General features: G+C 34.4%; 1 protein-coding gene across 4 annotated transcripts in view; it reads right to left on the bottom strand.

Moving 5' to 3' along the window:
* Positions 1 to 23,026, bottom strand: part of WWP1 (WW domain containing E3 ubiquitin protein ligase 1) — a 61,787-nt gene that overhangs the window by 8,639 nt on the left and 30,122 nt on the right. For 3 of the 4 annotated variants that reach the window (XM_084508681.1, XM_084508684.1, XM_084508683.1), the window contains 14 exons: positions 21,538 to 21,675; positions 21,378 to 21,438; positions 19,201 to 19,382; positions 14,905 to 15,256; positions 12,968 to 13,063; positions 12,105 to 12,279; positions 8,277 to 8,331; positions 8,080 to 8,164; positions 7,848 to 7,976; positions 6,691 to 6,763; positions 6,529 to 6,600; positions 5,383 to 5,471; positions 2,595 to 2,754; positions 93 to 226 (listed from right to left, as the gene is read on the bottom strand). In XM_084508681.1, coding sequence (XP_084364807.1) covers positions 93 to 226; positions 2,595 to 2,754; positions 5,383 to 5,471; positions 6,529 to 6,600; positions 6,691 to 6,763; positions 7,848 to 7,976; positions 8,080 to 8,164; positions 8,277 to 8,331; positions 12,105 to 12,279; positions 12,968 to 13,063; positions 14,905 to 15,256; positions 19,201 to 19,382; positions 21,378 to 21,438; positions 21,538 to 21,675 — 1,801 coding nt within the window. The remainder of the gene's footprint in view (positions 1 to 92; positions 227 to 2,594; positions 2,755 to 5,382; positions 5,472 to 6,528; positions 6,601 to 6,690; positions 6,764 to 7,847; positions 7,977 to 8,079; positions 8,165 to 8,276; positions 8,332 to 12,104; positions 12,280 to 12,967; positions 13,064 to 14,904; positions 15,257 to 19,200; positions 19,383 to 21,377; positions 21,439 to 21,537; positions 21,676 to 23,026) is intronic. The other variant, XM_084508682.1, reaches the window with a different exon arrangement.

The following is a 23,026-nucleotide window of genomic DNA, read 5'->3' as shown; positions in this document are numbered from 1 at the left end:
GAATGAAAAGAAAGAAAAAAAAAGACAAAAAATCACAATGGAGGCTAAACCAGAAAAATCCATAAAACTTCAGGAAAAAGAAAACTACAAACCTTATCCAAATCAGGGAGTTGTAAAATTCAGTATCAATAGATTCTAGATCCTTAATAGTAAGTTTCTTGCTCAGCATTCGTTTGTAGAAAGGCAGAGAAAAACCAGTGTCAATAAATTTCCCATGAAACAATGCCTGTTGAACAGAAAAAAAAAGTCTGTTTGATTTTTATTGAATTGCGAAATTTACTTTTCCTTTCTCCTTCAAATAATAAAAAATAGCAGTAGCAGCTTGGTACTTATAAAGAACAAACCACTACATTTAGTGAGAAGACACTAATATGATTATGATTATAATATGAGAACATATATGAAATATATAAAATTTCATATGATTATATATATGGCAAAGTTTATCCAAACATATGTTGTCATTATGATTTAGATTTCCTTTGATAAAAAAAAAACACTTCTCATAAAGAATACAGTCTATGAAAAGAGGAAATTACAAAGTTTCCTCTTTATTATGTGGGTTGGTATGTATGCCAAGTGTTATTTGATCTTACTTGAGCATATTATTTGAGCTTATATGAGTACTACTGAACTTTTTCACTACATGCATAAATCCTGCAAAATCATCCTTTATGCAATGCTACTGCAGGTTGTAAAACAATTTAAAGAACAAACACAGAAAGTTTCTGAAAGAGCTTTCAGAATCACATTCTTTATAGGTAACAGCACTAGAAAAGATATCCTCTTCTATACCAAAAATCAAACTGGAAAAAAAAGTCACACTTCTCTCACCCCTCATACGCAAAGGGTGTGATCTAGTTTGCAGTTCTGAAGCATAATACTATGCGTGCATGCACACACACACACAGAGGATTAGCCTTTATACAGACTCAGTGCTTCTGAAAGCTAACAGAGTACAGGTACTACTGTGCAAACATTAGTTTTTCTCATCCTTATCCAGTTTAACTTCTTCACTAAAATAGCTCTTAAAAATCATTTGAAACATAAGCCACAGTATTGAATTTGCTGCTTGTCTCTCCCTGCACCTAAATTCCATCACCGGAAAAGCCAGTGTAACAGTCCATTTTCTCCAGAAAAAGGAAATGTTCCTCTTTTTCCCCCCACCACACATTCCAATTTGCCCTCTCGAGATTACGCTAGCAAGCATTTTCTTCTGCTTTAGGAGAGATTAAAAAGCTTCCCCTGGAGGCCTTTATTTGTTTACTTATTTTTAAACCAGTCTAGAATTCTCACAGGAGAGTGAGCTGATAGAAAGAGACACATTAAATGTTGAGTGTGACATCCAGCCATATGACTTCCTGTTTTGTTTTGTTTTTCAGAAGTAGGCTCTTAATTCATCTCATTTAATAGCTATAGTAATCTTAGAGCAAACCATTTAAGTTTTATCAGTTAATCGCATTTAACAGCTTTTTGTTATAGAGTAACACAATTAATAGAGTACACAAAGTAATATACGATATGCATTTATATGCATGATATTCCATTTAACCCAGTTTCAGATGAAAATGTCTGTGGTTATTTCAATACCTCTGCAGCGTTATTAAATGGGGAAACTGGCCATAAGATCTTCGAAATTGAAGGTGTTACCATCAAAACAGAACAAACTTATGTGTCAAGAAGAAACTACAACAAAAGCAAAAGAAACAGCCCCAGCCTAACTTATCTTAACTCTAAAAGTATTTTTCCAATTACACTTCACTCACACTTGTTCTGATTTCATGCAAAAAGCCCGAGCAATAGGAGAAGACAACAGTATCTTCAATATGCCTACGGAAGGGAGGTTGGAACAAGATGATCTTTGAGGTTCCTTCCAACCCAAGCCACTCTATGAAATCTGAAAAAAACAACCAAACCAAACCAAAACAAAAAACCTCATCTACTCTTTTTGGTGTCACTGTTCACCATTTCTAGGAAGGTACTGGGGACTACCTGTAGACATCATGATCACATAGCAAGAAGATCGTATCACTAGATGGAGGGAAAGAAATGTGCCGTGGTATAGCAAGACACACAGACACTTGGCTCAGTGATACCAGAAGGAATGAAGATATGCCTCTTCAGTTTTCAGTTCAAGAGAAACGTGATGGCAGTGCATCAGGATGCTATCAGCTCCCTGCAAGCTTCTGCCCTCCCCGGTATGAGACCTTTGTATCCAAATAAGCATGTTTAATTTAAGGCTCACTGTACTGCAAAACATTTCTAACTGAAGAGCCTTTTTAAGGAAAATACTAGTCACATTTTTCAGAGCATCAGTATTCATACAATCAAACAACAGTCTGCATGAAGTACACACATCTAATTGACAACAATAAAATGTTATATTGAGTGTCATATTCTCTTTTATCACCATCCCAGGAAAATTCAGTGGTTAAGAGACTTAACTCTCAGGAAATGTTTTGGGTCAATAACCTTACATGCCTTAATCTTCCATTTCCTGGGATTAATATAACCTTTAAAAAACAGAAAAACAAATACTATTCAGGAATAAATGTACAGCTACAGCAAAAAATAACCTTAAAAATCTAACCTACCATGGCAATAAAGCGCCCAATGAAACAGAAATATGAAAGATGGTCAGGATTGATTGTTGATGCTGGATTTATCTGCAGGCAATAGTTGCTCTTGCCAGCATATTCAAATAGGCAGTACATAGGGTTCAGTACTTCATGGGAAAGCAAGAAGAACCATTCTCTAAGGAAAGAAAAACATTTATACACATAAAAACCATCAGATACAAATGTTTATCACCATTCCCCTTTGGTAAACTAGCAAAATGGTCAAAACATATGCAAATTTAGAAAAGTTACATGAACAGAATTACCATCACAGAAGAAATAAGGTATTATACACTTCTTAAATATAAAAGAAATCCATAATTAAAATCTATAATGTTACAAAATCATGGTTTCCAAAGTTTATAAACGATTGTTGTCACCTAGAACACACTGTCATAGATAGGTTTTAGCTGCACACTAGTAACTTTTTTGCTTACAGAATCCTTGCCTCAACCAGTACACACCGTTTATCCTCATTATGCCTGCATTTACTGCATACAACTCAAATTTCTATTAAAAAATATAAGCAACTTAGGTAAAATAAAACAGAACCCCTTATTTCCTTTCCCAATCTGACAGCAGAACATACACCAAGTTACAGCAATTTAACAAATTACCATGCATCAGCTAAGCCAATAGGACACAACAATGTGAAAATACGTTTTTGTTGAGGTTTAACTAATACATTTTATTCACCGATTTCGTATCTTTCAACTCAACTGACCTGAAATTATAATAGAATCTGGTATTTCCATGTCAGGATAGCTGATTTTTACAATACTTGTCACTTTATAGTATCTTTAATATAACCAAAGACTTTTAGGAACTTTAGTATCAGACCCTAAATACTTGAAACTGAATAACCAGACCTAGGGGAAAGCTGCAAAAAAACAAAAGTCTGTTCTGTAACAGTGGCAGGAACAGAATTCTCTTTGAATGCCCTTCAGCTGTCACATTTAATAGATACCTTTTCTATCCCTGTATTTACCTGAAATCAGGGAATAAAAATTAGAAGCTTGCAGGGTTATTTCTCCTAACAGTTCTGTGAAACTCAAGTCATGGATCGTGACTTGCTACTGTATGACTGTATGCTTCCAACCCAAAGGACATTTAGAAAGAAAAAAAAAAAAAAAAGAAAGAAAGAAAAAAAAAAGGATACCAGAATACCATAACCCTATTGTGTTTTTTGCATCTTTTAATAAGCACAAGAATGTTGCACACCATTCTATGCAAGTTTTGTACTGAGGCAGTTATATTAACTCTGTGTAGCAATATCAAATTTAATAAGCATTTAAATTAGATCAAAGCCAGATAGCAAGGGAGGATTCAAAGAAATTAGTCATCAGAAAGAAGTTAATAAAAGCAATATATTTTTCATGTTAACAGCCAGAACTAGCCACAGGATAAAGTATCAGGTTAGTCCTGCTAAAGAGAAGGTAAACATCTGGAGGGAACACACAGAGTTTAGCCTGCTAAGAGACAGGACAATAAATCATGTGCATCAGCTTTCTGTATTTGTATTAATGCAGTAAATTAGCAAGCCAGTACACATACTCAGTATCACTTAAGAATTCTCAGCTAAATTACAACGAGATCCTTGATGTTTCTCAGTTTCACATTCAAAATCTTGGGTAAAACTTATTACTTAAACTATGAAACTATACTACTTACTTTTTTTTTTTTTTTTTTTAAATTATTCTGCTACCTGTTGTGACTAATACTCTTCAGTTAAGTTAATCTAACATTACTTCTCTGGAAAACACCATTTCTCTGGAACAGATTACTTGAACTCTCCTGGTTACCATCTTACACTTAAAGTCAGTATGATAGGAACACCAAACAAAACAAAACAAAAGCATGCAAAGCAAAAAGTGTAGCCTATCCAAAAAGCCTATGTGCTATTGTAATTCAGAAGCATAAGCACCCATTAATCCAAAGCTCAAACGTCTGAAGCATATTTCCTTACTTGAAAATGCTATTCATTTTAACTGAACTTCATTATAACACAGTTAGCTACACAGATAGAGAACAAAATCAAAACAGAACACATTTACATTAAAAAAAAAAAAAAAAGGAAATTTCACCTATGGCTGTGTCTAGTTCCATGGGTGTGCAGTAGTAATGAATTTTCATCCTAAAGGTAACATTTCAGTCAAATGATTCACAGCAGTAATGAGTGGTTGGTTATCCTCTATATGGGCAACAGAACACACTTTGTGTATGATTTTCCAACTTGTGCTCTAGTTGTTGCACATTCCTGTACAGCCTACACAGTCCTCTGCTGTTACCTTATGCCTGCACAACTCTCTTCTTGTTTACATCCTGTCTGCATGTATCAGCCCCAATCTGGTATTTGCTTGTTTGACTTTCTCTAAGTAAGCAAAAGAATTTATTTTTCCACTATCTTAATTTTCAGGAAAGATGAACTGTCTGGTAGAAACTTCCTGAAATAATTTAGTCAAAAGCAATTAATTGGCATTAAAAAAAAAAAAAAAAAAAAAAAAGCCAATTTAAGCATCAGTCTTTGTCAAAGAACTTAATAACTGAGATCACAGTTTTTCTAACACAAGGTCATAACCCGTAACAATTGCCAGTTTGCCAGTTCTGCCAGTTCTGCCTTCTTAATATATTATCAGGAGCTAAAGAAGTAACCAGGGTGACACAGCAAAAGCAAGCAGCTACTCTGCTAACAGAATAACATTACAAATCAAGGTTAAAGTGCTAATAAAAACTGAACACCTATGTTAAACAAATTTTCTTTTACCTTGCCAAGCCACCATAATCCAGTCCTTCTTCTCCTCTGAATATAACATATAATCTTCTCCTCAAATCATAGGGTTTTAATGCCATAATCTATTAAAAGAATCAAAATTTGTAATAAACTATAGATGATGCACTTTCAATGCAATTGCTCCTTCAAATTCAGATTTTATTTAATTGGTACAGATATCCCACATATGCCAAATGTTTACACAGATGTGAAAAGCAATTAGTCCAACTCATGAAACATTGAGTTAATGAACTGAATACAAAAATATCAAACTCTGACTCAAAATCCCTTAGCAGCACACTGATAGCAAGTAGGGGAAATTATCACTAAATGGTTGTTACACTGTTCTTACACTTTTCCAAAGGTATACATTACCAGCCACTCCTGAAGGAAAATAGGCTAAAAGGCTTTTCATCTGACATATTACATATTTTTGCTTTTATACAAATAACATGATTTCCTCTAATCCAAAATAAGTGTACTGCTCCCATTAATGATATACTGCTTGGTTACAGAGAATCCTTCTCAAGATGTTTCAATGGAACAAATACAACAAGCATTTTGATTGTTACAAAGAAAAAGGAGAGAGCATACACTTGCTACTGATTGAAGTTCAATATAAGCATTAATTACACAGATTTAACCTTTGAAGGGTAAAGCAGAGCACCAGTTTTAATTGGAAAAGATAAACATTTTGTTTTGTATATATATACACATTAAAAAAAAAAAGAAAGAAAAGCAAATATGATGTGCTTAGGTTAATATGGTATGCAATATGGTTCAGTTTTGGAAATCTTTATTTCCAAATAAAGTGGTATATGTAAAAAAAATTAACAAGAAAAGCACAGACAAGGTCACAAAATAGAAATCCACTGATGATTAATAAATAACCAGAAACCACACACCCAATTCAAAAACATTTGAATTATAAACAGTTGGGAGCTAAAAAATATTTTTTAAAGTTAACATATACGTTACTTCTTTTCTTACAGTCCTCCCTAACCTCCCTGCCCCTCTTTGGCTAATACCAGAGGAAGATTACTGTGCTTGAAGGACTGTTAGACTGAACTAGGTATGGCTATTTTTGTTCTTACATTTTTTTCTGAATAAACATAAAGACAACAAATTTTGCAGGCTTACTTGCTGGAAGGAATCCTCAAACAAAGTCTGTCTGGATACATTGATTTTCACATGGCTTGGCAGTGCATTGGACTGTAATCATAAGGTAATCGTGTTAAAAGGCAGAAACTATAACTGTAAATTCAAATAGTTTCAAAAAGTAAACAATTACTTAATCAGTACCTGACACAAGTAACGGAAATGAGCAAGTTTCCACCTAAAGCTACGCTCATAAGCAATCTGTGGCCCTTTATTTCTGTAAGGGAATATATTTGAGATGCATTAAATACACAGATGTCAAACAACACATTCAACACTAAACAACAGCTTGCAGATTTCAATAATACATTAAAAACTGTGATCATAAGACACAATCAACAAATGAAAATCCTTAATATATGCCCTGACTTCTTTTTTATATAGCTTCCCAAGGAAATAAAAAGCAGCTGATGATTGACCAGTCTTCCATTCGCTGGCTGTGCAACACACACCTATTTTGTTGTTGTTTTTGTTATTAAAGACAATAGCAAATTTACCAAATTTGGAAGAAAGGTAGAGATTTTGAGTATTTCAAATTCCTATCAATTTTGTAAAAATTAGAATACAGCTTAAGGAAAGACACCTAAAAGGAAAGACAGCTGAAGTGAAAGACTGCAGTATGATCTCAGTCACATTATAGTCACCCAAAGATCAACAAAAAATCAAGGATCAACAATGAAGGCTTCAGGTGTTTGTGAACTATGAAGAAATTTATGGAACGCTAATCTATAGGCTCTTTGAAAAGGAGGCCACCAACACATCAAAGGTAAATCCAGTAAGCTCTACACAAAACATTAAGACAGGTACACATCAGTTGGGTCAATCCTTCTGACTAACCAATTAAAAAAAAAAAAAAAAAAAGAATAAAAAAAGATTTTAATATAAAAATGTAGAGAAGTATTCCGAATTTGCTTGCTGAGGCATTAATATTGCTACAGAATATGTAACTATAAGCAATACTCCTCACAATCATTTCCTGCTTCCTTGAAAAATTTGTCTATTAGTTATATTAGTTGAATTTACAAGTTTACCTTATTTCCCCTCTCAATTTATAGTGCCAATACAATCTTGTTATTTGAACAGTGTATAAAAACTATTTAACATTAAAGCAGTACGGTGAAACGTGGCATAGAAAAAAAAAGACAATTAAAGGCTAAAAGTTGATTTACAGGACAATGATTTGCTCTTGATTTATTGTTCAATTCTAGCTAAACATAGATTGTTTTCCAATATGAGAAGAACTTCATCATTAAACTGCAACAAATTAAAACATTTGAGATTACACTTAATTTCTCACTTACACAGAAGATTTCCCAGTACGAGGATCATTGAAGGTGGTGGTTCTAGTATTGTGATCAACAAAGTATCGCACACCTTCTCTAGTATATCTGATTTCCCAGCCCTCTGGAAGCGGGTCCTCATTTTGTAAACTGCAGAAAAAAATTGCAGAGAGTACTTTTTCCCCCCACGTCATGACGTTTAAAATAACAGTTAAGCAAGATCTTTTTCTGTGCAGTCAATTTACACACCTACCCTTGAGTTCGAGGGTCTTCCCATTGTGTTGTCTTTGTGTTATGATTTACAAAATACACCCTATCATTTGAATCCACTCTCCTTTCTATGGGAAAAAAGAAAAAAAAGGCAAACAAAACCAAAAATAAACTATACAACAATTGCATTCCAAATTTCTTTAACTGTCCTTTCCTGAAATCAACGGCTAATTAACTTACCCCAGCCTGGTGGCAAAGGCCCAAGTGGATCATTTTCTGCTGATAACATTGAAGCCTATTTATAAACAAAAGGACATTCAGTTAGGCAAGTATTATTCACCTTTCTTTTTCCCATAATGTGTTTCAATATTACCATGAGTTCTGAAGACTGTGCATTCTGAACACCATGCCATTTTTAGTCTGTTTTTACGGAAAAGCATAATTATGTGATAATATATCACTTGTGCTCTTGCCTCCACTACTTCCAACCCCACATACCATCCCTTCCCTTCCTAGAGCAAACCTGAGAGAGCCAGTGATCTTGAAGATGTACAGTTCACAACAGTTTTATGAAAACACATATAAGCAGTGCTTCTTGTTTAAGAATATGCTTTACTTTTAATTAACATTTGAAATTAAGTGTGAAAGCACAATGACTACTGCCAATATAGGTGTTTTTTTTTTTGGTTCCTCAATAGCAGATGTCTTTTCTGAGTGTTTAGCTGTTTTCAAACTTTGTTGTTCTTTGGAAAAACAGTCGCATTCCATTAAAATGTTCAGATGTTTAAAATTATACCAACACACAATAAGGTGAAAAGGGGAAAAATAATTATTTTTAAAAATATATTAAATTATTATGAACTATGCTAAACTTCTAATAAACTGTAACCTTGCAAAAGTCTCCCAGTAGCTCCCAGGAATATAATGTAAGGAATAAAGAGAATACAAAAGGCAGAAATCCCCCAGACTGCAGGATCCATGCTCTAATTTATAATCAAAAGCATCACCCCCTATAACTTTTTGGATGGAAAATTCACCTATCTAGTTACGTGTTACTGTTCTTTTGTGCACAATTAAATTTTGATAAGTGGAAACCAATCTACGTTTTCCAAAGGGTATCTAAAAGGATCACCTTACTGCTAATACTGCTTTGGTTTTCAATAGCATTAGCAATACAAAAATCTCAAATCCATCTAAGAGTTTACAAACACCAAATTCAGGCAAGAAAAGCTACAGTATTTTTCATGTTTTCCTGTGAAATACAAACAGAGCAAGGATTAGAAGAAAATGCAATGGACACTCAAGATCAGGCTATTAGATGTGAAGAGAGAATTACCACCATCTCATCAACAAATGCACTTAGCCTTTTCTGCTTTTGGAATCTATACAGTCACAATGACCCTGTAACCAAAGACTTCTCTGTGGTGAGTATAGGAAGAATAGCACAGAACAAAAAATGCTATCTGCCAAAGATGTGAATGGTGGTATGATTCAGAGTTTTCTGATCTTCTTAATGGGCCCAAAGGTTTATATGTGGCTGCTGGCTAATGCACATTTACAGAACAAACTGTAACGCTAGGCAGTGGCCCCATTTCAATGAGCCAGGTTCAATAACAAAAGCAGCACAGTATATTAACCCAAGTAGAGCATTCATTAATATGTCACATTATTTCTAGTATCTAGTCTCTCTCTGAGCTAATTCATATTTCTACATGGTACTGCACTGTATGCTGCATATTAAAACTAAGATGTTAAAATAGTAAACAAGCAGTGTCTTTTATTCTGCTTTAATAATGAAGGTCCATCCTTAGAAAACAGTCTATGACATTCAAAAATAATTTTACACATCAGCATGCTTTGAGCTTTTGAATTGATATGAGGTAACCATCTAAAGGATGAAGAAGGCTGTTCTATCTAGCCAATACTATGATTGTAAGTAAACACACAATAACATTTGAATGTTTCTAACAGCTATCATTTAGTAGTAAGCAGCGTTTTTTAAATAAAGTTATATTAATTTTTCCAAGCTTTTTTTTTTTTTTTTTTTAAAAAAAAAAAAAGAAACAACTCTTACTTTGGATAAGTATTCATTTCATGGAAGTTTTTTTCCACTTATAGATATTACTTTTTTTATTATTTTTTTTTTAGTTCATTTGACTGCATATAGTTGCAGGATGTTAAATGTATTAAAAACCAGTAACTTCAGCAAGTTACACTGCAACTAGTTATGTGCCTATTAAGAGATTTAAAAAAAAAATTGAAGCAAGAAGTCTGAAGCAACTTCTCTCATATTAAATATTTTGAAATATCTAAGTAGTCTTTCCAGGTAGAACTACTCCACAACTGGGTGCAAGTAACAATGGATTTGGCTGAGGATAAACTAATACTAAGTCTGTACGTAGTAATACAATCGCTGCTACATTCCATAAAATAGATTATAAGAAAAAAAAGGACTACCTACTGTTATGACAACACAACAAAAGAGAATGAAGCTAGAAAGAAATGCATATAAATCAAAAGCAAGATAATTCCAGTCCCCAGTTTGAAAGAAGTACCACTGAGAAGAACACAATAGAAAAAGTAAAAGTAATTAAAATAACTATACTCTATCCACTTTAATTTCTTCATATGGTTTAGCTTTGACTATTCAAGGTAGCTGAAATATTCCATCATTTATTAAGAGGATTAATTCACTTTTTTCCCCCAAAAAAATAATTTATAATCTCACTTATAAACTGCTATATAAGCAGAGCTCTGATGTGTCACCAGAGGAAGTTACCTGTGGTTTGACCACAACATTTCTAAAAGAAATGTATACAGCACCACTTAAATTAAAACAGTAACAACAAAAAACCTGCATTCACATTCTCTTCAATATCATTTCAATTTTTTCTTCCCCCCAAAAATTTGAGTTTTAGGTATGCAACTGATGCAGTACTTAAAAAATAGAACTGTAAAGAGATGCAAAATAGTATGCAAGCAGTCCAATTATTTTTATTTTCCTTCAAGCATATTCTGTCTGAAAAATTCTAATTTGATGATTCTAAGGTCAGAAAGGACATGTATATTCTGTACTCTGAGACAGAATAAATCTAGCTCAAAACCAAATAAATCTCAGGGTCAGGAAAAGAGAGTTTTCTGAGATATCTGAGGTCTATCAAATTCAAAGGAAAGTTAAGTATCCAGATGTATAGAGTCCTGGTCCAGAAGTCAAAATGATGCTGATTCAGACTTATACTGCAACAGTTTCTTCTCAAAGCACTCCAGCTTCAAGTTGAATTTGTTCAACTCAATTAAATTAATTTATCATTAATTAAATTTATCAATTTTATTAATTTATTAATTTTATTAATTAAAATAATTTATCATTAATTAAATTGATTAAAGCATAATTTATCATTAATTAAATTAAGATCCTATCCTAGAGACTTAAGAGAATGAACAGTTACAATAAAGTGTTTAGGATAAAAGTGACATGCAGGCATCATCTTTAACTGCTGAAAAAACAACTATCCCATTTATCTCATTAGAAATGAAAAAAATCTGTCTCAAGAAATATTTTCTTTGAAGCTACTCATGATACTTTCTTCCAACAGTTAAGTAAGCAACTATCTGAGAGAAATGGAAAGCTGTATTAGAAATTCCAGAGATGAACCAGGTGACTTAGCTTCAAAATGAGCTCAAAGTAAAAGAATTACCACACCTGTACTGATGAGAGACTCCTAATCACTAGGGAAGTTCTGAATGACATTTAATATTCAAAATGCCCAAATCCCATCTTTTACACTCCTTTTCAGTTAAGGGAGTGCTCTACTTTTACCTGTTACTACAGTCATTGAAAGTCTTAAGTATCATACAGTCCACAAAGCTCAAGTTATGAAGGAGATTCAGAAGGGAGTACTTTTTTTCTTGAATGATGATTCTTATAAACTTTGTGAACAGAATCAGTTGAATTGTTGATGAGAAATATAACACATATGGTTGAATGGTTATTAAAGCATTTTAGAAAAATCAAACAGGAAGTATACCTATATCTCTATTCATGTCTAAATTTTATGCAAAAATTACCGAATAGAGGTATCGTTGGTTAAATTGTTGCATAGCTCCCTGCAGTTGATTACGCTGAGATTGCCATTGCTCAAAGTTCCTGACTGATTCCATTGTTGGTCGTTGCCATGTTGTTGTTCTGGTGTTATGGTCCACATAGTAAACTCTTCCGCGATCGTCAACTCTTCTTTCCCAGCTACCAAGAAACACAAATGTTAACAGTTATGTTTTTCAGTACCATCACATAACTGATTTTCTCTTTATGCTAAGTTCCTAGATAGTATTTGAATGAATTAATGAGAGTGACAGTCATGTTTTTAATTTCTAAAGCATGCAAAAGTACTCCCCAGCTTCATTGGTAGAAGAACAAATACACTGAGCAAACAAGACTGCAGGAAATAGCATCCTCAGCTCTTTCTGTCACCTCAGTTTTAACTTTGCAATTTCCTGTGACCATGAACAAGTTGGCAGGTTTCACACACACAAAATAAACAACCATATTTTCTGAGAATCAGAAGTCAGGAACAAGAGCACTGCAGCGAGTTGTGCCATCTAAATAAGGGTGGTAAAGCGTTCATTTTTTAATGTTTACGTTTTAAAGGAAGAAAAACAGAATTTAGCAGCTACATTTGAACAAGTCATCAGAATGAGACATATATATACACCAATATACTTATGCAAATTAACACAATTCTAAGCTAACTGAAAGTTAAGGTTTCTTAATATATACGAGCTGCTCATATTTTCTATTTCTTAGTAAGCAGCTCATATTTTCAATGAGCTGCTTACTAAAAACATGACTGTAGTTCTTCTTGCACCAACCAAACAACAACATAAAAATAGTACTATTACCGGATTTAAATTTAAAAAAAAGTCTACATTACCCAGGAGGTAAGGGCTGTGGTCTTTCCCATGTTGTAGTTCGCGTGTTGTGATCAACATAATAGGTTCTACCATGAGGATCCTTTCTTTGCTCCCATCTTCAAGACAAAAAAGACTTCCATATAAGTCAAGGTGAAAGCATTTCTTTAGGAATTATTTCTCACTAAGCAAAAAAAAGCACTTTGCTATTGAATGAACACACAATGATCCAAAACTCATTCTGAAACACCAAAGACAACTCACACTAGAATAAAAATCATTTACTTCCTGCTTCCTGCTGGAACTGGTATCACCATGAAAATTTCTTTAAGGAACTTGGTACGTAAAATGAGCGTACATCAATATTCACAAACATTTCCAAATTCTATTTAAGGTATCTGAAAACAAGCCAAGTAATTAACTACACACAGTCTGTATGCTAAAATAACTAAATTCAGAAAGTTTAGAGACATTCTTTGCATTTTCAAGTACTTGCCTCTCACAAAAAAAAAAAAAAAAGGTAATCTACATTTTGAAGCACTGTTCCTTATACCCAACAAACAACAGGATCTTTCAGAGTGTCAGAGTGAACCTGAAATGCGGGCTAGATAATTTCCTATCCTGGTAAATTCTGTATCTGATATCCCTGGGGATTACTTCTTCACTTTTAGTTGCAAAGCCCTTACAATGAAGATGGACAGAGGACCAAACATTACAAGCAATTCAAGTTTCATGCTCTTGAGAACTGCTGTAATACAATACATGCCATTTCTAAATGGGAGAGGAAAACTGGATTAGACAATGAACCGAAGCCCTTGTTTGTGTTAGATGTATGCTTTTCTTATAAATGTAATTAATTAGCTCCTTAAAGTATAGGCAGAACATCTTGCTTGCTACTCACAGAATTTGATGTGCATTTCCTCACTATTACAAAGTATCCTATAAAACTCCTGGAAATGCTTTCTGCAGTTCAAGAGGTTAAATGGCAAGACTATGATGTGATAAAAGAGAAGCAAATAATATTTTAATAATAATTGTAGTATTTCCCTACACAGTACATACCATACATCTGTCTTTCTACATTCCTGTTTTCATGTTTATCCAAATGCAGAAGCTCAAGTGAACTGTCCCTAATTACTTACTGAACCTGTTTCAGAGGGAGCAAATACAAGGCAGGCTCTCAGAAAGATCAGCTGCAATGGCATAAATTATATACGCTTTGGGAATAAACTGTCTGTGTTCAAAAAATGCTAAAATAGTTAGTATTTCAAATATCAAAGAAATTTCAGCATCCTCAGTTAGTTTCTGAAAACACCTTCTCACCCAAACATGAAAGCATTCGTTTTTTTGTTTGTTTTGTTTAAGATTGATATATGTATTGGAACATGTATCATATTTTTATTAAATGTTTAAGCATATCTTTAATTGTGTACTTAAGGTTTAGGACTACAGCAGTAGTCTCAGACAGTTTCATAGAAATAACAGTTTCTAGTTATTCTGAGCATATACAGAAACTTCAAATCTTTGTTTTTAACATTATCGGTTATATTCCTATGCTGCAAGTACCTACAAGTATTTGTAGACTATTTTACTCATTTTCACTTCTCTGTATCTTACTTCCTACTACATTCTTATAGTTTAAGAACTGAAGGAGCAATGAATTATAACCCAAATAAGTTTGAATAGATCAAATGAAAAGCTTTCACATCCATAATGCCCAAGAGTTCCTCTATTTAGATCATATTACTGTCTCAGCAAATCAGTGATCAGTTGCTAGTTTCTGGGGCATGAGCTACTAGCCAATTATAGCAGCACAGTACAAACCCCATTTTAGATCAAATAACCCCTTCTCAGCCAACTGATCTGCATTTGGCAATCTCCATACGGAATTAAATTGCTGTTTCTTTATATACACATTCAGACCAAACACAATTACAGTATTAAAATCAAGCCCACATACCCTGGTGGCAAAGGTTCTGTACTGGCATTACCAGGCTGCTGTCTTACAGGCTCTCCGGATGCACTTGAGGTTGAGGAGGATTCCCTAGGTTTTGCTGCATCTGCTGCTGTACTGTTTCTGGCATTAGGTTGCACACAGTCCGTTGTAGCTGTATCTTCTAGTCCAGCAGACACAACAGGTAATGTAGAAGCGTGGCTTTCGGAACAACTAGCTGCTTCTGCTGTTGACTGAGGTTCTACTGTAGTGTTAGTGCAATCTGTAGACATGGGAGCTTCTGCTGAACCTACCACCACTGCCTCGGAGACAGAAGAATTACCAGCTTCTGGTGCAGAGGCAGATGACTCACCATTAACTAAGAAATGGGAAATAAGAACATTTGCATATCAGATTCTGATGAGTTTTACTTTTTTAACGATCTACTTGTAGAGCAATCTACATTGAAACAAAGAAAGGAACATGTTTAATTCACACCTACGTGCCATAAGCAGCATTTTTGCCTAAGATGACAAAAAAGTCACAGTGCACCTGCCTCAGCTAAAGCTGTAATTAAAACGTACAATCTGCAAGCTATTCTTTATACATCCAGCAAAGGTAACACCTTAGTTTCCGCATATCTTGTTCAATTCAACTTTACACTCTATTCTTTAGATTAGCAAAAGGTAGACATCTGCTTCACCTTATTTGCTTTGAAACTCTGAACTTGTACAAACTTCAAAAAAGAATTTTTATTAGCATGAGATGAAAGAAAAATATTAGGAGCTAAATAACTATATGAAATACATTAAACTAAGAGGTAGTTCTTACACTTTTTTCCATTTTTTAGAGTTGAGATATAGAATTGTACAATTAAGCAAAAAAACACCTGTGTATGGCTTAGAAAAAACTCCTCCTCACACCCCAAACAAGGTCAGTAAGTCCTAAAAATCTGTATTTTGCTAACTGTTGTGGGCTAACCATACTTAAGTAATTAGCTAAGTACCACAGAGTCATTCACTCACACTTCTCACCCACCCACAGTGTGATGGGACAAGAGGAAAGGAGGAGTAAAAGCAAGAAAACTTGATGGTCAAAGCAAAAAATAGTTAATAAGAAGCAGAAGAGAGAAAGACGACAAAACAAAACAAGTGATGTAAGGGCAATCATTCACCACCTTCAGTGGGTAGACTGATACCCAGTCAGTTCCCAGCAAAAAGATGGCTAACCTCCCTAAACTTCCTCATCTCCTTTTTTAATTGCTCGGCATAACACTACAGGCATGGAATATCTCTGTGGTTGGTTCAGGTCATCTGCCTGGTTGTCTCCCAACCTCCTGCATACTCCCAATCTATTTACTGACCTGGGGGAGGCAGAGTAAGAAATAGATAATGCCTTAACTCTGCGCAAACACTGTTCAGCCACAGCTAAAACATAACTGTGTAATCAACATTATTTTGGTCACAAATCTAAAATACAGCAGCATACAAACTCCATCACAGTCCGACCCATGACACTTGTAATTTATATAGGTCAAAGACTTGAGAAAATTATTTTAGAATCAAACTAAATTGATTTCTGTCTTTTTAAGAACAACACAAATGTCATCCAACTCAAGCAAGCATAATCTCATAACAGGTTTAAAGCAGACATGGATTTGGCAGGAAAAAGGGGCTAAGAAGGCATAAGTACTCCCAAGCCCAATTGGCTAGTAATACATCAATACCGATCATCTGCAGAGCTTAACAGAACAGTATCTCAGCACATGACCTTGCCTCAGACAAGACAAATCAGGTACAGTAGTCAGAGGACCCCCATTAAAAGTCAAGGCCCTTATTTAAAGCAATGCAATATCAGTCACAACTAGGGGTGCAGAAAAAGCAGGCTAACATCAGTGACAATTCTATTTAAGCTTCTCAGTTCGTACCTTTTTTAGAGTTGGAAGTATTTTCCCTCAAGACCAAATATAATATGCAACGCAGACTTCAAGTGATTTTCTAGCTGATAGCATACTATCAGCTTACAATTCTGAGGCCAAAATACTACAATTGCTCTCTATATTCATAACCTTATTGATAGAAATGTGCAAAAATTAGCCATAGATTAGTATCTATAAAATGATGGAACACCATTTTAAAGAGTTTACTTATTTATGTATAGCATCCTCACAAATAAATAAATAGCTAGACTCTACATACTACTTGCAATAGCTCTGTAATGTCAGCAATTTCTTGCTTTCCCAGATATTGGCAAACTGTAAATCTCATTTTCGTCTAAAGCACTTGCACATGCACACACACACACACACACACACACAAGCAGATCAAAGAATTACAAGCAATAAAATAGAAATCAGTAATATATTCCAGTTAGCAAGCCAATCTCTTTAAGGAATTATCACTGGGCCACATATGTTTCTTCACATGCATAACGATGAGCAAGGTTTTACAGGTAGCAGCCGATTTGTAAGATCTGTAAAGGCATTGCTTTATTAACAGAACTATTCCAGGGCAATATATCACTACTTCCATCTCACACAGAACTGGTTAAACTACACCAAGCCACATCAAGACTTCATATTAGTTCAAGCAACTATAAAGCATGAGATTAAAAAAATACATATATAACTACAGACAACCTGATCAGTTTTCTTCAAATGTCTCTTTTCTCTACCAACAGCTTTGTTTAAATAAGAAAAAATGCCAGCTGAAGTTTCAGCTTTCATTAAAAAAGTAATTTCAATTCATCTACGTGAAAGGATCTATGAGATTCCAAAATGAAGTCAGAGATCAAAGTAACTGACAAATTGTTGTCTCTCTTAGTAAGGTGATCTCCAAAACAGATCTATAAAACATTTTATCAGCTGATTACCTCATCATTCAGATCTGAAAAAGCAATTCTGGCAACATCACATAAAATGACAATCCTGATAAGCACAACAGTGAGAAGAACAAAACAAAAAAACTGTCATCAACAGATCATGAAGACTCATTCTACATCTTGTCTCAAAGAAGTCTCCACCAACAGGTACAGTAGTTGAAAACTGTTGTAACAGTGACTTAGTGCAAGCTCAGTAGTATGGTTTCATCAATATTACTATTTGAACAAATCAATTATTTCTGCAATTACACTATCTGAATACCAATTTAAAATGGATCTCTCAGCTATTGGATCTCTCTCCCTAAAAAGGGAACAACACTTAAATAATACATATGCTCTTTGGCCTTCAACTGAAAAGAGAAGGGAATTGAGTTCAAGTTCTCTAAATAGAGATTCACTTCACAGAAGACCTGATTTAATTACTACCTTTTAAAGTTTATAATTATTTCCGTCATCTTCCTACCATCCCACATTTCCCACTCTATTACAGGAAGCTTGACAGTCTCCATTCTCCTGTTTATTAACAGCTTGCCTCTTCCTATTTAAGAGTACCTTTTTGCTCTGCTATCACTCTAATCTCAGTCAATCAGCTGAGGAAAGACGGAAAGCACTTAGAAAGCATAGTCATGATTAGATGCAAAGCTCTCTCTGAAGAACAAAAATAATGAAAAATATTTGCTTTTCACTTCTTTTACTTTACTGAATGTCTTTTTTTTAAAATGGAAGGCAAAAAGAATCTACAACACATTTCAACTAAGAGCACAATAGTTCCCGATGACAGGACGAGGGGAAATGGGCTAAAGTTGCACCAGCAGAGGTTTAGGTTGGATATTAGGTAAAGCTTCTTCACCAAAAGGGTTGTTAGGCATTGGAATGTGCTGCCCAGGGAACTGGTTGAGTCACCACCCCTGGAGGTCTTTAAAAGACGTTTAGATATAGAGCTTAGTGATATGGTTTAGTGGAGGACTTGTTACTGTTGGGTCAGAGGTTGGACTAGGTGATCTTGGAGGTCTCTTCCAACCTAGATGATTCTGTGATTCCCTGACAGCAATAAACAGCAGATTTATCCAATAGCAAAAGAAACCTAACTAAAGTTACTCAAATTAATTCTGTGAAAGAAACCTAAGTTTTCCTCCTGACAACTCATAATATGGTTTAGTCATCTGGGATAGGGAAGGAAGATTTGGATGCTTTACATCTTTCTTCATCCAAGATGAGAATTCACAGGGAAGTGTGAAAGTTGGTAGACTGAAGAATAGACCTACTCCAGAAAAATTCATGGAAGTGAAAACACAAGATTATAAATTCAAGCCCAGAAACATTCTTTCAGAATTTTTTAAATCTAACAAAAAAACGTACAGGAAAAGTGATTCAACTTCAGATTCATTTCAACTAGACAAAAAAGCCTTACGGTACATGGTCTCGTAACCCTCCCATTCTTACCAGTGCTGTTGACAGGCTGAGCTGTAAGTGGTTTTGGTACTGGTGTATTTTTGGGTCTCGCTGCAACGTGAGTAGGAGATGGTGAGCTGTCTCCATTAATAGTTTCTGTGCAGAATGCATTCTGTACTACAGAGTTTGAAGGTACTTGATTGTCTATCCCATTAGAAATATCACAAGCAGATCTTGGTAAAAATAAAGAAAAAAATATATATAGGTTTACATTAGTACAAACACGTCGAACAGTTAGGCAAAGTAAAACAAATCCTACACTATTACATGGTAAAGAAACACAAAGAAACCGTGGTAAATTCACAACAGTTTATAATACCATGTATGCAGCCTAGGTAACAGTCAAGTGCAAGACGAAAACAATTAAGGAACAACATACAAATGTTGTTTTGAAGAATTTTAGATACTTAAAACAGATAAGATTTTTAATTTCCTGTTCATCTTTTACTTTGTAATGGCATATTAGAATTGAGTTGGGCAGACCAATGTGCCTGCCACATCTTCCAAAAATGCCTTAGGAACCATTCCAAAGCAGCAGCTATGAGCAGGATAACTTTTTCTCTCATTAAGCAACTGGAACAATAATTTTGTCATATCTCTATTTTTTTTCTAGTAATAACATAAGTAAGAAAACTCCTTCAGTAAAAGAAGTTTCTCTATGTATAGGCAGGATGGGAGAGTATGTGGACAGATATACACAAGAAGCTCTGTGTTTGAATGGCTGCAATGAAATACATGTACTGTAAGGGCCTATGAATGCAAAGTGCTGTTCAACTACACTACTTTTACTTAAATCTATCCCAGAATGCATAAAGCCACCCACCAGAATCACATATTATGAAAATTACATTCAGTGCCAACTCCCCATCTTTGCAAGGAGTAGTGGCTAAAAATTCAAGTTAAATATATAACAAAAAAACATGAGAATTGTTACGAGTCCCACTTTGCAGAATATGAAAGGAAGAAATAGAATTTCCATGCTATCTTACCCGACAAGATGAGTAGCATTAACAGATAATTAAAATACAATCTCTTGTCAATTCTAGACTAGAAACCTTTTTGTTTTAAAACTGTAAATCAAAACCGCTGGAAATTTATATGGAAAACTGTTGTAATCAGAATACAAACATCAAGTAAACGTGACAGTAAAAACTACACTGGGAGCAGTAACAGTTGAATGAAAACAAATAATTGCTACTCATGTTTCAAAGTGTTACGCGTATGCATTTCAATTCACTTTGCATAGTCCCAAACCTTTCTAAAGCAAATTAGGGTAAGTAATTTTTTATCCTCACTCCCTCTTATTGTGCACCTATGGGAGAACTTATGTTCAAAAGAAGAATCAAGTCAAGCATACAACTACAAATGTGTCCTGTCGTTCAAATGCATAGCAACTGTATGCTTTTTCATTGCATCCTGTGTTAAAAACTAAAAAGTAATGTTAATTTGATGTGAATATTGACCTACTTGACTCACTAACAGTGAGAGGTCAAACAGGATACACCTATTTCTCTGCAGGCACTCCATCAGCTGGCATAAAAATGGAGGCACCAAGAACAAAGCTCTAAATTGATCCCAAAGTCGTATTCTTGCCACTTCAGGTTGAAGCAGGCAAAGTCTTTGACTTAGTGTTCTGAATACTTTTGCTTCCTAAATGCAATACAAGTCTGTTCAACAACTTCCTGATAACAACCTTAAAAAAGGAACCGGGCAAAGGGGAAGTCATTTATGCTTTTTTTTCTTCTTCCTTCCGTTCAAATGGTACATTGCAACAAGTTGGTACACATGAACAGAAATATCTCTTAAACAGCAAGAAAAAAAAAAAAAAAAGAATGTAGTAAGTACTCAAAATCACAGTGAGCCACTGCTCCCAGGATTTCATAAAATTTCAGCCAACAAGAAATCTGTTTTCAGAGGGCTACACTTCCAAGAGGCAATCATAAACTACTGGAGAGCAGGCTCTAACAGGAGAGGAAGGAAAGTTGCAAATTTAATTTCTGTCAAACTACATTATGTAATTATTATACAAACTGTATTTCTAAAGCCTGTGGTAAAATAATTAAGGGCTTGACAGTGAAAATCACTCCCATTCACACAAAAAAAATGCTAACAGATAAATTTGCTGATATATGTCACATAGAGTTTAAAATACAAAAATAAATTCCAACCTTATTGTACTTCTTGCATCACTGTTTTCATGCACAGCTTCGCCATTTTGCTGAACTTCTACTGAACAGTAAACAAACAAAAATCAACAGAAATATTCCACCACATCTGTTTGAAATATTAATCAAAATATTACAATCCAGTTGAATTGTTTTAACTTACTGGTTGCTGGTGAACTGATATTTGTAAGAGATTCTTGTTCAACCACCAAACCATCTAGCACAACTGTCAGTTCACCTGTTTGCACCATGCCACTCTTGTTTTCCAAAGATAGCTTCAACTGTTCTTTCACCTTCTCCACTAGAAACGGAGTTGGGGTGGGTAGGAGAAGAGAAGAGAAGGGATAAAGGAAAGATTAAATTCTAAGCAATGTTAAAAAAAAGACTGTCAACAAAAAATATATTTAGTTGCACAAAATGAAACGTGAGATGTTCAGATGATTTGAATCACCACAGTTCACTATGAAACTGTGTAAATTTACACCAGCTGTGGGTAAAACCACAGTATATTACAGAAATAAACTGTCCATTTACGTAACATATTCTAGGTATACTATAGAATTCATGTATTTTCAGCACTTTATTGTAAATGATTTCCCAGGTTTTCTTTTTCCACTAAGCCCTTCTGAAACCATGCACTATTTACATAACACAGGAAGGCTTAAAGTCAAAAAACTTCTGAACTACACATCCAAATACTACATGTTACAAGTCACAGGGAACTTTATCCTACAACCAGAGCTTATGTTCATTTCTTCTATCACCTTCCAAAAGTAGTTCTAAGAGACAACTAAAAAGAACATCACTTTGAGGAAAAAATAAATACAAAGACTCCACACAGTCTTTTCTATTTAAATATATATACATATATATATTTTAGTAAGTTCTTAGGAGCATTTTCACAGACTCCAACTCCAAGGATTAAACAGTATGAGAGGATACCTGAAGCAATCAAAAATTAAATGAGGAACTGAAAAACTTTTTGTTTCGAGATATACAAGAAAACAAAACACAAAACACATGTACATGGTGCAGTAAAAAAAAATCAATATAACTGGTAAGCAATGCATACACACGTAGACATACATAACCAGAGGTAAAACATGCTGTGGATGTTGCATAATTCTCCCTAAATCAACTGTTACTGGTACAGAATTTAAAACTACACGTCAGAAATGCAAACACAGTAAGCTATGAGTTCACATTAATCAGGTTAAAACGGTTACGGCCTTTTAATATTTGTTGTCTCAGATTAAAGGATTATTTTTTTCAAGATGTATCAGCATATTTCCCTCAATATGACAGTGTTACAGGCTAAAGTCAAAGCTCCCTATGCAACTTGCACTTCTATGCATTAAACTAGCCAGCATTTTCTTATTTTTTTAATTTTTTAATAAACATCATAAATGAACAATAAACATGAAAACAGGGAATGCTACCATCAGCTGTTACGAGATGTCCCCAAGACTTTGCTACGGTCAATACTGACATCTGTTATTTCAAAAAACAGATTCAACTATATGTAGTGGGGCAACTGTTACTAGCAGACACCCACTGCTATGTTACAAATGGATTTCACTGGAGCAAGCACAAAGCTGCCAAATTACTACAGAATTATTGGGTTTGAGATCCGCATTTTAGAAAATGGTAGC

This window comes from Aythya ferina (assembly GCF_964211825.1).
Source record: "Aythya ferina genome assembly, chromosome: 2".
Classification (NCBI taxonomy): Eukaryota; Metazoa; Chordata; class Aves; order Anseriformes; family Anatidae; genus Aythya; species Aythya ferina.
This window is presented reverse-complemented; position numbering and strand designations above follow the sequence as displayed.